This window comes from Pleurodeles waltl, chromosome 8, assembly GCF_031143425.1.
Source record: "Pleurodeles waltl isolate 20211129_DDA chromosome 8, aPleWal1.hap1.20221129, whole genome shotgun sequence".
Taxonomy (NCBI): domain Eukaryota; kingdom Metazoa; phylum Chordata; class Amphibia; order Caudata; family Salamandridae; genus Pleurodeles; species Pleurodeles waltl.
Genome location: NC_090447.1, coordinates 1,423,365,190 through 1,423,379,272, shown reverse-complemented (window position 1 = coordinate 1,423,379,272; position 14,083 = coordinate 1,423,365,190). Strand labels below are relative to the sequence as shown.

The 14,083-nt window shown below is 49.6% G+C and overlaps 1 protein-coding gene across 2 annotated transcripts in view; it reads right to left on the bottom strand.

Moving 5' to 3' along the window:
• Positions 1-14,083, bottom strand: part of DYRK1A (dual specificity tyrosine phosphorylation regulated kinase 1A) — a 633,571-nt gene that overhangs the window by 170,573 nt on the left and 448,915 nt on the right. For both annotated transcript variants that reach the window (XM_069202549.1, XM_069202550.1), the window contains exon 9: positions 10,031-10,177. In XM_069202549.1, the coding sequence (XP_069058650.1) occupies positions 10,031-10,177 (147 nt within the window). The remainder of the gene's footprint in view (positions 1-10,030; positions 10,178-14,083) is intronic.

Genomic DNA, 14,083 nt, shown 5'->3' with positions numbered 1-14,083 from the left:
GCCAACGAGTAGCAGATCTTGATACAAAGGATAACCCACCTGGAGATTTTTCTTTTATGAACTGCTCTGCCCTTCCTCTGTCCAATATACCCCGCGAACAGCTGATCTTCGAGGCAAAAGTCCTTCGTCCTTTCAATGTAAAAATTAAGCGCCCTTTAGGGTCCAAACGGTGAAGCCTTTCTTCCTCCTTCGAGGGGTGAGGAGGAGGGTAGAAAGATGGAAGGGTAATAGTCTGCCCTATATGAAAAGGAGTGACAACTTTTGGCAGGAAAGCCACCCTTTCAACACCACTTTATCTGAGAAAAACAAGGTAAAGGGGGGTTTAACAGAAATAGCCTGAAGCTCACTAAACCGCCTAGCCGAGGTTATGGCAACAAGAAAAACAGTTTTAAGCACTAAAAACCTTAACGGGCAAGAGTGCATGGGCTCAAAAGGTGACCCCATTAAAAAGGTTAAAACAAGATTTAGGTCCCACTTCCCCCTGAGACACATGAAAAGGAGTGGGAGGAAACTTATTAAGTAAACCCTTAAGAAACCTAACCACAATAGGTGATTTAAACAATGAGGGCTGATCCGGGAGACAAAGAAAGGCTGACAGAGCAGCTAAATAACCCTTAACCGTAGCCACTGCACAACCCTTTTTTGCTAAATCCAAAGCAAATAATAAAATATCAGAAAGGTGGAGCTTCAAAGAATCAATTTGCTTTTCTCCACACCAAACCACAAATTTTGCCCACCTGCCGGCATAAACTGTCTTAGTGGAGTGTTGCCTGGCCGATAAAATAAGATTCACTACATCTGGTGGGAAAGAAAAGGAACTTAGGTTGCCCTGTTCAATCTCCAGGCATGAAGGTGCAGGCTCTGGAGGTGGGGGTGTAGAACCTGCCCCTACGACTGCGAGAGGAGGTCTGCCCTGAGAGGGAGACGGAGCGGAGGGCACAGCGAGAGTTGGAGAAGGTCAGTGTACCACACCCTTCTTGGCCAATCTGGGGCTATTAAAATAACCTGAGCCTGATCTTGGCGAATCTTCCTCAGAACCCGAGGAATCAAGAGTATGGGGGGGGGAACGCGTAAAGCAACTGGTTGCACCAAGAGATCTGAAACGCATCCCCCAAAGTTCCTTGCACCGGATACTGGAGGCTGCAGAATGACGGGCAGTGGGTTTCTCCCAAGTGGCAAACAGATTTATCACTGGAGAACCCCACATCTGAAAGATGTGTTGAACCAGATCCGGAAGGAGACGCCACTCGTGATCGGCCGAAAAATGCCGACAGAGTATCCGCAACTACTTTGAGCACTCTGGCCAGATGATTCGCTATCAAGCAAATCCGATTGTCCTGAAGCCAGGACCAGAGACGCAGAGCTTCCCTGCAGAGAAGATACGACCCTACTCCTCCCTGCTTGTTTATATACCACATCGCGGTAGTGTTGTCCGTCAGGACCTGAACTGACTGACCGCGAAGGGATGGCAGAAAGGCCTTTAGAGCCAAATGTATCTCCTGCAATTCTAACAGATTTATATGAAAAGTCTGGTCCACTGAAGATCGATGACCCTTGATCTCCAGGTCCCCCAGAAGAGCTCCCCACCCTAGAGTGGAAGCATCCGTCATGACCGTGGCCACCGGAGGTTGCAGTGAAAACGGCCTTACTTGAGAAAGGTTGCCATCCACAGCCCACCATCGTAACTCTGTTATGTCGTCTCTGGAGATCGTTATCGACTCCGAGATCCCCTTTGTGTTGAAACCACTGCCTGCGGAGACACCATTTGAGAGCCCTCATGTGCCAACGTGCATGAGTGACCAACAGAATGCAAGAAGCGAACAGACCGAGCAGACGTATAACCTTGAGGACTGGAACAACCGCTCCTTTTTGAAACATTGGAATCAACGCCTGAATGTCCTGGATCCGCTGAGGCGGAGGATAGGCTTGTTTCAATGTTGTATCCAGTACTGCCCCTGTGAACAGGAGGTGTTGGGAGGGCTCCAGGTGAGATTTGGGTACATTTATCGAAAAACCCAGCCTGAACAACAACTGAGTTGTCATCTGCAAGTGACGCAACACAATCTCTGGAGACTTAGCTTTGATCAACCAATCGTCCAGGTAAGGGAATACTGATATCCCCTCCCTCCTGAGACTTGCTGCTACCACTGTCATCACCTTTGTGAAGACTTGAGGTGCTGAAGTAAGACCAAACGGAAGGACCGCAAACTGGTAGTGTTGAAACCCCACCACAATCGAGAGATACTTCCTGTGTGACTTGAGTATGGGGATATGAAAGTACACATCCTGCAAGTCGACAGACACCATCCAATCCTCCTTGTTCAACGCCAGAAGTACCTGTGCCAGAGTCAGCATCTTGAATTTTTCCTGTTTGAGGAACCAATTCAAAATCCTCAGGTCTAGGATTGGTCTCAAACGACCGTCCTTCTGAGGGATCAGGAAGTATCTTGAAAAAAAACCCTGACCCCTTTCCTGCTCTGGAACCAACTCCACCGCACCTTTTGACAATAGGGTCTGAACCTCCTGCGGAAACAACAGGAAATGGTCTTATGAACAAAACGAGGGACGGGGAGGGATGGGAGGAGGAAACTCCTGAAAAGGGAGAGCATATCCTTTTCTCACAATGTTTAGAACCCAAGAGTCACTCCCACTCGTGAAGAAAAAGACATAATCTTCCCCCTACAGGAGAAGTATGGTCGATAAAGGGGAGAAAACTAGGGCTGCTTCCCTTGTTGTTGTCCTCCAGAGGAAGAGGATGATGTAGGGTGCTGCTGGGTGGCCCCTCTTGTCCTAACCCTCCCCCGCCCTTTAAAGGATCGATATGGGAGGCTGGTAGGCTGCTGGACCGAGGACTGGGGTCTTCCTCGATAAACAGCTCTAAGCCCAAACCTCCTGAACCTCCGAAAGGACCTAAAAGAGGTAGAAGAGGAGGCTTGCAATCCTAAGGACTCTGCCGTGGCCCGGCTATCTTTAAAGCGCTCTAGGGCAGAGTCCACTTTATCTCCAAACAGCTTTTCCCCATCAAAGGGCAAATCCAACAAAGTGGTCTGTACACCAGAAGAAAACCCAGAGGACATCATCAAGCGTGCCTCCTGGTAGCAACAGATGTACCCATTGGCCTGGCCACCGAGTCCGTAGAGTCCAGGCCAGACTGGATTATTTGTTTTGACGCAGCCTACGCATCAGATAGGAGTTCACTAAATGGTCTCTGTACATCCTGCGGCAGGTCAGGAACCATGGCCTTTGCGGAGTCCATGAGGGCGTGGACATATCTACCCAGCACACAGGTAGCATTTGCAGCTCCATCCGCTTGGATTCCCTGTCTGATGGAATCACAGGGAAGGAGCCTGGATCAGACCGTGTAGAGCAAGAAGCCTGAACCACCAAACTCTCCGGGGTAGGATGTCTTGATAAAACCCCTGGATCACCAGCCGCCACTCTGTATCTCCATGCTACAGCTCTATTCACAGCAGGCGACGATACAGGCTTCCTCCAAAGTTCTAATATGGGCTCCGTAAGAGCCTCGTTGAATGGAAGCAAAGGATCCGCAGAAGTCGAGGAAGGATGCAGCACCTCTGTTAAAATGCTCGTCTTAACTTCCGCAGCAGGCAATGGCAGTTCTAAAAAGTCCACTGCCTTCCTGATCACTGTGTGAAAAGAAGCTGCCTTCTCCGTGAACTCCCTGGTGAAGACAATTCCCATTCCGGGGAAGTGTCCAGCCCACTGTCCGAATCCAGTCCCTGATACTCTCCCAAGGGCTCTACAATCTCTCCCTCCTCCAAAAACTGCCTTTGATACTCTTCCTCCTCTAAGAGGTCGCAAGGCCTTCCTGCATGACCTCAGTCGAGCCTCCAACCTCGGCGTTGACATAGAATTTGCCATCGTCGAAGACACCGGCTTCAATACCTGACGTGGAGCAGGAGAGGAAGGTTGACTGCGGTCGAATCCATCACTCGGATCCGGCGCCGGCACGGATCCTAATGGCGCAGAGGATACTGGTGGCTCCACCATCGGCACAGGCTGACAGGGTGATGAAATCGGCACCATAGATCTGGAAGGCGAGGTCACGGGATCCACAGGGCCTCGAGGCAATGTCATCGGCGCCGGTACGGTACCCTCAGCCGGATAGAATGGCATAAACCACGCCGCTTTGTACGAGCCAACGAAAATGCCAATGGACCCCTGAGTCCAGCCGGTGCACCAGCAGGGGCCATCGCATTGAACATAGAGAACATGGCATTCAAAAATGCCGCCGGATCAGCTCCCGAGCCAGGAAGGAAGGATACCACTGGTCTCCCTGTTGCACCTGTGCTTGCTGAACATCGGACTCCTGAGCAGCAGGTGAAAAATCAAGGACTGTACGGAGGTGCCACAACCTCAAAGACAGACAGCGTCGGAGAAGCCTCAGGGCTCTGGGGTTGAGGAGTCACTGTCACTCACCTCCCACATCACCGACGAGAAGGAGACCTCGATCTTGATCAGCTCTGAGTCGAACGACGCCGAGAGTCATGATGGCGCAGTTTCTTATGCTTCTTCGAAGAAGCATCGGAAGAGGTTCTACGACGGCTCCTATGACCCTTCTTCGCCTTGGCCAAAAAGAGTTTGGCCTCCCTTTCCTTTAACGCCTTTAGATTCATGCTCTGGCAAGACACACTCCTCGACGTCATGCTCAGATCTAAGGCACCAAAGACAATCTTTATGAGGGTCAGTGACAGACATGCGACCCAGCACTCTCTACATGGCTTGAAACCAGACTTCCTAGGGGGTGGGAACATTGTAACTAAAAAGTCAGATAGCAACAAGATGAAACCCTCCAACAGAAGCGAGAGCTAGGAGAAAACCGTTAGCATCGAAGGCACAGAAAACAGGGCACTGATGTCAGCACGCTGGCAAGGACCTCTTATTGGCACAGTGACGTCAGACGGAGTCACGTGGAGCCGTGCAATTATGACATCCTCATCGACGTGGAGAGCTGGGAAGAAGATTTTCCGTCTAATGCTTGTGCAAGGGTGAATTCATAAGGTGAGGAATCCACAGGTAGCTATTGTATCCACCAGAAAAAGGTATTTACCTTCTGTAACGCTTTCTTTATCTGGTAACAGCAGGGTTTTTCCCTGGTGATTCAACATCTCGGCAGGCTATCTGAACGCCAGAGTAGAAAAACTCAGCCCCTTACCAGATCACGAATGGCATCTCCATCTGAAAGTGGCACAAGATCTCCTTTAGCAGTGGGGGGAGCCTTGGTTAGGTCTGTTTGCTTCTGCAGAGCATTTGCAGTGTCAGCAGTATTGCACATTGGAGTTTCCAAGGCAACAATCGCTCGGAGACACTATCTTTAGTGGAACTCAGCCCTCCTGTATTGTGCCACCCATGGGAGCCCATGCAAAATGTGTCTGTAGGCCTGCCATTGCAGCCTGCGTGAAAGGGTGCATGCACCATTTCACTGCAGGTCACAGCACCAGTTCACTGTAAGTCACCCCCTATGGCAGGTCCTCCTAGCCCAGGAGGCAGGTTGCAAGTACCTGTGTGTGAGAGCACCCCTGTATGAGCAGAGGAGCCAATATTGACTGTAGGATTCCATGCACTCTGAGGGCTCCTTAGAGAACCCTCAGCATTGCTCCTACTAGTGTTCTGGGGTTTTCTAGGCAGCCCTCGCTGCTGCCACCCCACAGACAGGTTTCTGCCCTCCTGCTACCTGACCAGCTCAGGCAGAGGAAAGCAGAACAAAGGATTTTCTGTGGAAGAGGGAGGTAACACTCTCTCCCTTGGAAATAGGATTTATATGGCTTGGAAGGGGTAACCTCCCCGAGCCACCGGTATGCTTTGAAGGACACATTCCGTGCCCTCCTTGCATAAATCAGTTTGCAACAGTCCAGGACCCCCAGTCCTCTCTGCGCTCTGGCGCGAAACTGGACAATGGAAAGGGGAGTGACCACTCCCCTGTCCATCACACCCTCAGGAGTGGTGCTCAGAACTCCTCCAGGTAGCCACTTAATTCTGCCATCTTGAATCCAAGGTGGGCAGAGGCCCCTGGGAGCATTGAAGTGGCCAGGTCAGGCAGGTGACATCACAGCCCCCTCCTGAGAGGAGGTCACCCTGCTAGATGACCAGTCCTGGGCTATTTAGGGTCTCCCTCTCGGGTGGGTCCTCCGATTCGATGTGCAAGATTTCAGCCAGGACTCCTCTGCATCGTTTACTTCTTCTTTTGGCCACAGGACCCTCCAGGAACCGACAATCTGCAACTTCAGTGAGGACTCCACTTTGCAACATTATTTCTCCTGCTCCTTCCAGCAGCCTCAACATTTCCCTGGCTGTGCATCCTCGGAGGATGACGAGTCTTCAGCCTGCACAGGAAGTAGGAAGAAATCTCCCTTGGAGTGAAGGAGTCACTCCCCTGCATTCGCAGGCATCAACTGCCACGACAACTGGCTGAGTGAATCCTTCGGAACTGAGTGGATCCTGCATCACAGGTGTTGGTCTGGAGTGGTCCCCTTGGTTCCCTCTACCAGCTATCCAACTTGGGAGATGGTAAGCTCTTGCCTTTCCTTGCAGGATGGCACCCATGTGTACAGCGACTCTTGCAGCTACCGAGGCTTGTTCATTTATCTTCCAAGGGATCTTCAGGCTCCCTGTAGCTCCAGACCCCAGCACTACTTTCTGCAAAGCACAGTCTCCTGCCTGCTGCTCCAGCGACGTGGGACTCCTCTTCAGGTGTGCTGAGTGGGCCTCACTGCGACTCCTGTGCCAGCCGCCCTCTGGTTGCCTGTGCCTCCTCTTCTTGTGACTCCCAGCTGCTGAGGGTCACCTCGTTTGGTCGACTCCCCTCGGCCTTGCTGGTCCTATTCAGCCTTGCAAATCCCTTTTCTCCAACTCTTGCATTTGCCAAGGCTTGTTGGCCACTTACTTAATATATGGTTTGCCCCGTCCCCCCTCCCCCCACCCCCTTGACTGCCTTCCCTGTGGCCATTACATGTGCCCACAGAATGAGCTGCAGGCACTGTCGTTCAAGCCTCCATACCTTTCTCTCTACCCTGAGAGTAGTGCTTCATACTAGGGCTTCTTTTTTTTATCAAAAGTGGTTACGCCCTTATGTGTAAGCCAATCCATCACATTTTCTACTTTTTACACACCACCACATCCCTCTAAGGAAAAGGAAACTTCACTGCCTGGACCCGGAAACAGCAGTAGCATTCTACCTTGATCGTACAAAAGAGTTTCAGATGGACGATCAACTCCTTGTTGGTTTTGTGGGTGCAAAGAAAGGTTGGTCAGTACAGAAGCGGACCATCTCCAGATGGGTCGCTCTCTATATAAAGATCTGCTCTGCACTGGCCAAGAAGGAACCCCCTGAATGCTTGCGTACTCATTTGACCAGAGCCAAAGTAGGGACTACTATGTTAGCACACTGAGTTTCTGTCCTTGATACCTACCAGGTGGCCACGTGGGCAGCCCTGCACATGTTTATAAAAACACTACTTCCTGGGCAGTCAAGTCTTGAAGGACAGGCAACTTTGCCCGTTCAGGTCTGCAGGACTTTTGTGGTATATACTTGGTTTGCAGACCAGGGATGGTATTCCTTGGGTATCTATCAAAGGAAAGGAATCTACAACTAGAAGTCTATCAGATGAACAAGTAACTTACCTTCGGTAACGCTTTATCTGGTAGAAACATATTCTATTTGCAGATTCCTAACCATCCTTCCCACTCTGCAAACTGATTTCTAGAGCCAGTCACTCCCCTTTCAGAGCCTTAGTTTTGACACACCACAAGCCAGTTTCTTTGTGGCTCTGCACTTATGGCGTGGAAAGTCATGAAAAGAAACTGACGAGAGCGCAAGGTGGTGCCTACATAGTACCTGCAGCATCCTATCCGGCTTGGACTATGCAGATGATTGATGTGAAGCCAATCAACACCCCCTAATGTCGCACAGGGGTACTGCTCATGAAAATCTTCCAGATCCAGTCTGAAGCCTAGGAAGAATGCAAAGATAAGGAACCTGCATCTTTTTTGGGTATCAGAAAGAAGCAGGAATAGCAACCACAACCTACTTCTGGCACTGGAACCCTCTCTATGGCTTCCTTGACCAAGAGAGCTGTAACTTCCTTGCAAAGTAGGAACCAGTGATCCTCTTATGTTATCTTGTGTGATGGTGGAATGGATGGATGGTTATTCTTGAAGGGGAGGGAATAGCCCCTTCAGACTCTCTGAAAAACCCACTTGTCTGAAGTGATGGATTGCCAGCGGCAAATACTGCCTCTGACTGGCCCTTGATCAGGGAGGCATACTAAGAAGGCTTCAAAGGCTGCTGTAGGTCGGGATTTGTGGGGACTGGCCAGAACGCTGGCTCCCTGATCCGTGAGGTCTGCTCATCCCACACTTTCTGCCACACAGCAGCAGGGCAGCATGAGCGGCATGGTGGCTGGCCGAGAATGGATGCGGTTGGAGGCACCTTCCATAGTCATTGAGGGGGATGAGCGACCACCGCGAGGCCCAGGGACCGGGCTGTTGCCCTAGAATCTTTGTAGAACTGAAGCGCCAAGTAGGCCAGTCTCCGAAGAGATAGGTGTCATCAAAGTAGTCTGGGCAGCCCCCAAAAACATAGATGTCTTCAACAAAGTGTGGCACTTCAAGGCCACTGTCGACAAAACTGCTCCACCCACTGAGTCACTCGTGTCCAGTCCGCAATGGAGAGAAATTTGCTGCACCTCTCCCATCTGCAACTGCCTGAGAAAGTACGGCCTGGGCCTCATCCGGGACCTGTGACAGCACTTGTGCAATTGTATCCCAGAGCAGTCTAAAAGGCTCACGGACTGCAATGGTAGGCTCGAGGTGAAAAAAATCTTCATAAGTTTATCAAACTTTAGGGATTCCCTATCTTGGGGTGTAGAAGGGATCGCGCCCTGGGAAGCGGAGGACTGGGTGACCAAGCTCTTCATGGGTGGGGGTGTTGCATAATAAAGCTTAGGATTCCCCAGTGCAGGGATATGGCGGTGGGCAACTGTCCTGTTCACAGGAGCCCCTGTGCTAGTTTGGACCAGGTACCCAAGTAGGAGATCCATAAGGGCTTCATTAAAGGGAAGCATGGGTTCAGAGGAGGGAACACACCAGGCTGAAGCACCTCTGTTAGGAGGTTAGTCCTGAGTGCCACTGAAGGCAACTCAAGGTCCAAGACCTCAGCTGCTCTTCTCACCACCACGGAGTAGGAAGCCCCCTCCTCGTAGCCACAGTAGGAGAAGAAAGCATGCCAGTATCTGGAGAAGTACCCAGTCCGCTGGCCTCACCCAAGTCTGTATGTACACCAGTCCATAGGGTCGTGAAGCTGGTAATGTAAAGTGTCCAGCAATCCCTCTCATTCCTCACCATAACCAAGCCCATAAGATTTCATGCAATCTTTATGACCTCAAAAGCCTGATTATCACGGGGAAGTAATTAGAATCGATTAGCCAATTGGCTGTTGGTTGAGACAAAATCAATAACGTACATGCAAACAGAAAATGAGATCACCATGGACCAATCGGGTAAATGTTTACAGCCAATTCATATTATAATGGATGAGCTTCAGCAAATGGACAGTGCAGAGGGCTCACCAGCAAATCTTTTAAGAGACTGCATTCAAGAGAATTATGCATGTTTCATAAAAATGGCTGAGAGATTACTAGATTCAATTGTTAAAATTGCAATGATTTATGATAATCCAAAAGACCGATCATATTCATAACATACAGTGTTAGCACAATTGCTTCATTCTTGCTCAAGTACGATATAACAAGTTCAAAGGGTGCTTAATGAGAAAGTCCAGCTCTGAGGAAGTAGAAAACTGCAGCCTAGAAGACACGTCCTTTAGAATACTGATCTAAAAACTCCACAAACTGGCATAGTGAACTGACAGACTTAATTTGAAAATGAATTTGAACCCCTGTGCAAGGTGAGTTATAGAAAACGGGGTGGAAATCAGATTTAGTCCAATCAAAAAGTATCCTATAAACAAACGATGTTGCATCATGATGAAAAAGGACTCTTAGTTACATACCTCATTGGCTCCACTGAACAGTGGCTCGCCTGTATGCATTTCAACTAGTATACATCCAAGAGACCACATGTCAATTGCAAGGTCATAAGGCATTCCAAGTAGCACCTCTGGCGATCGATAGAAACGGCTCTGGATATACTGATATATCTATAAGTAAAATACAAACAAAAATGAGCTTACACCATCAAAATGTTGACAATATTTAAGACGACGTAACATTTAGAAATGCCTTAAATGAAACCTCATCCTCTGCAGAACAGAATTTCTTCCTCAGTATGTAAAAATTCCATCGCTAAAGAAAAAAATAAATCATAAAACTTGCACATTAAAGTTGTTATTGTCTGGTCTACTTGGCTTTAGATAACTGAAAGAAAGTCTTTTTCTGAACCCGATCGGTAAGTATTTGAGTCCCTGTGTAATTAAGCCTTGTTAAACTGCTACTATATACATGTGCATTACCAGAAAACATGGAAGTTATGACCACTGAATTGCTTTATTTCACCGTCTTCTAAGTGAGCTGAAAATTGTGCACAAATGGTACAAGCAAGCAGCCTAACTATTAATTTCCAAACAAGAGCCTACACAGAAAGAGTTTCTCCTTTCACATTTGGAACACAGCCTGCAACTTGAGATTTCTAATAGCCACGTGGCAGCCCAAGGATGCACAGGTATTAATATTAACTATTTTACATTTAAAATGTTAGGTTTTAACCTGTAAGTCAGCCTAACTTCATAAGCCTAACTTATGAAAGTTATACATAGCAGATAAGTGCTTAAATCTAAAATTTAAGAGACGCACCTAATTAGAATTACAAATGTAAGACAAAATTAACAGGCATGTTATAAAGTGTTTGAGACCATCTTCTAAGCTGCAGTGTATGCCAATGCCAATTTGGGGGTTGGAGGGTTTGCAGCAAGCACAATGGCTGCCACACTGTGAGGCTCTATCGATCAAAGTGCTAAATTCAGCATTTATCCACCTCCTAGAGGCCATAAGTGCCCGCAGACTACAGCCGCATTCCCTCTACAACTGGGGAGCAATGTGAGGGCCCTAATTTCATTCCCGTGGTCCTAACTTTAAACTTTCAGGCCCGCCTGGTAGTCGCTGACGACCGGGCAGGGCATACCGTGAGTGCAGCTTCTGGATCTGCTGCACGCGCTTGGAGACTGGACTCTGCTTCACCCATAGAACTACAGTGCTGCATTCCACTGCTGATCTGAGCATGACCATGGGGGGGGGGGGGGGGGGGGGGGGGGGGTGTGTGTGTGTGTGTGTGTGTGTGTGTGTGTGTGTGTGTGTGTGTGTGCGCGCGCGCGGGGGGTCCCTCACCAGGTTGCCTCACCTTGTGTGGAGGTTGCTCACCCTGACTGAACCTATGTGAAAATTCTACCAAGTGGAGTGCACTGAGTGATTGTAGGAAGTTGGCTCTGTATGTACTATTTCAAAGTAAGAAATAGCATGCACAGAGTCCAAGGGTTCCCCTTAGAGGTAAGATAGTGGCAAAAAGAGATAATTCTAATGCTCTATTTTGTGGTAGTGTGGTCGAGCAGTAGGCTTATCAGAGGGTAGTGTTAAGCATTTGTTGTACACACACAGGCAATAAATGAGGAACACACACTCAAAGACTGATTCCAGGCCAATAGGTTTTTGTATAGAAAAATATATTTTCTTAGTTTATTTTAAGAACCACAGGTTCAAGATTTACAAACAATACTTTAAATCAAAGGTATTTCACTTAGGAACTTTAGGAACTTTGAATTAGCAAAATAGCATATACAGTTTTCACACAAATGGCAATAAGCTATTTTAAAACTGGACACTTAGTGCAATTTTCAACAGTTCCTGGGGGAGGTAAGTGTTTGTTAGTTTTGCAGGTAAGTAAACCACCTACAGGGTTCAAAGTTGGGTCCAAGGTAGCCCACCGTTGGGGGTTCAGAGCAACCCCAAAGTTACCACACCAGCAGCTCAGGGGAAGCCACCACCTGGGCAAGGGCGAGGGCCACCTGGGGGTCGCTTCTGCACTGTAGGTCGGATCCTTCAGGTCCTGGGGGCTGCGGGTGGAGTGTCTTTACCAGGCGTCGGGTTCTTTGAAGCAGGCAGTCGCGGTCAGGGGGAGCATCTGGATTCCCTCTGCAGGCGTCGCTGTGGGGGCTCAGGGGGGTCAACTCTGGTTACTCACGGGCTCGCAGTCGCCGGGGAGTCCTCCCTGTAGTGTTGTTTCTCCACAAGTCGAGCCGGGGGCGTCGGGTGCAGAGTGCAAAGCCTCACGCTTCCGGCGGGAAACGTGTGTTCTTTAAAAGTTGCTTCTTTGTTGCAAAGATGTTTCTTCTTTGGAGCAGAGCCGCTGTCCTCGGGAGTTCTTGGTCCTTTTAGATGCAGGGTAGTCCTCTGAGGCTTCAGAGGTCGCTGGACCCTGTGGAACGGGTCGCTGTTGCAGTTTTTCTTGAAGTGGGGAGACAGGCCGGTAGAGCTGGGGCCAAAGCAGTTGGTGTCTCCGTCTTCTCTGCAGGACTTTCAGGTCAGCAGTCCTTCTTCGTCTTAGGTTGCAGGAATCTATTTTCCTAGGTTCTGGGGTGCCCCTAAATACTGAATTTAGGGGTGTGTTTAGGTCTGGGAGGGCAGTAGCCAATGGCTACTGTCCTTGAGGGTGGCTACACCCTCTTTGTGCCTCCTCCCTGAGGGGAGGGGGGCACATCCCTTTTCCTATTGTGGGAATCCTCCAAAATCAAGATGGAGGATTTCTAAAAGTCGGAGTCACCTCAGCTCAGGACACCTTAGGGGCTGTCCTGACTGGCCAGTGACGACTCCTTGTTTTTCTCATTATCTCCTCCGGCCTTGCTGCCAAAAGTGGGGCCGTGGCCGGAGGGGGCGGGCATCTCCACTAGCTGGAGTGCCCTGGGGTGCTGTAACAAAGGGGGTGAGCCATTGAGGCTCACCGCCAGGTCTTACAGTTCCTGCAGGGGGAGGTGAGAAGCACCTCCACCCAGTACAGGCTTTGTTCCTAGCCACAGAGTGACAAAGGCACTCTCCCCATGTGGCCAGCAACATGTCTGGTGTGTGGCAGGCTGGTAAAACTAGTCAGCCCACACTGGAAGTCGGGTATGTTTTCAGGGGGCATCTCTAAGATGCTCTCTGGGGTATATTTCACAATAAAATGTACACTGGCATCAGTGTGCATTTATTGTGCTGAGAAGTTTGATACCAAACTTCCCAGTTTTTAGTGTAGCCATTATGGTGCTGTGGAGTTCGTGTATGACAGACTCCCAGACCATATACTCTTATGGCTACCCTGCACTTACAATGTCTAAGGTTTTGCTTAGACACTGTAGGGGCATAGTGCTCATGCACCTATGCCCTCACCTATGGCATAGTGCACCCTGCCTTAGGGCTGTAAGGCCTGCTAGAGGGGTGACTTATCTATGCCATAGGCAGTGTGAGGTTGCCATGGCACTCTGAGGGGAGTGCCATGTTGACTTAGTCATTTTCTCCCCACCAGCACACACAAGCTGGCAAGCAGTGTGTCTGTGCTGAGTGAGGGGTCTCCAGGGTGGCATAAGACATGCTGCAGCCCTTAGAGACCTTCCCTGGCATCAAGGCCCTTGGTACCAGGGGTACCAGTTACAAGGGACTTACCTGGATGCCAGGGTGTGCCAATTGTGGAAACAAAGGCACAGGTTAGGGAAAGAACACTGGTGTTGAGGCCTGGTTAGCAGGCCTCAGCACACTTTCAAATCATAACTTGGCATCAGCAAAGGCAAAAAGTCAGGGGGTAACCATGCCAAGGAGGCATTTCCTTACAGTGATGCAACTGCATTTTGGCTGAGACAGCAAGGATTGTGAGACAGGCTGACACACCGGTTGCCATTGGGGGAGGCTGCCTGACCCCCGCCCACCCTCCCCAGCTGTCCAAGAACCAAGTGGGCCTGCTGGTGCCCTCTAAGGAGTGGAGTGACGGGGGAGGAAGGGCATAAAAATATCTACAGCTCCTGAACAACTCATTACGTATCTTCAGTTGTCAACTTGCAGGGGGAGGGTCGCTGCTCCGCTTAACC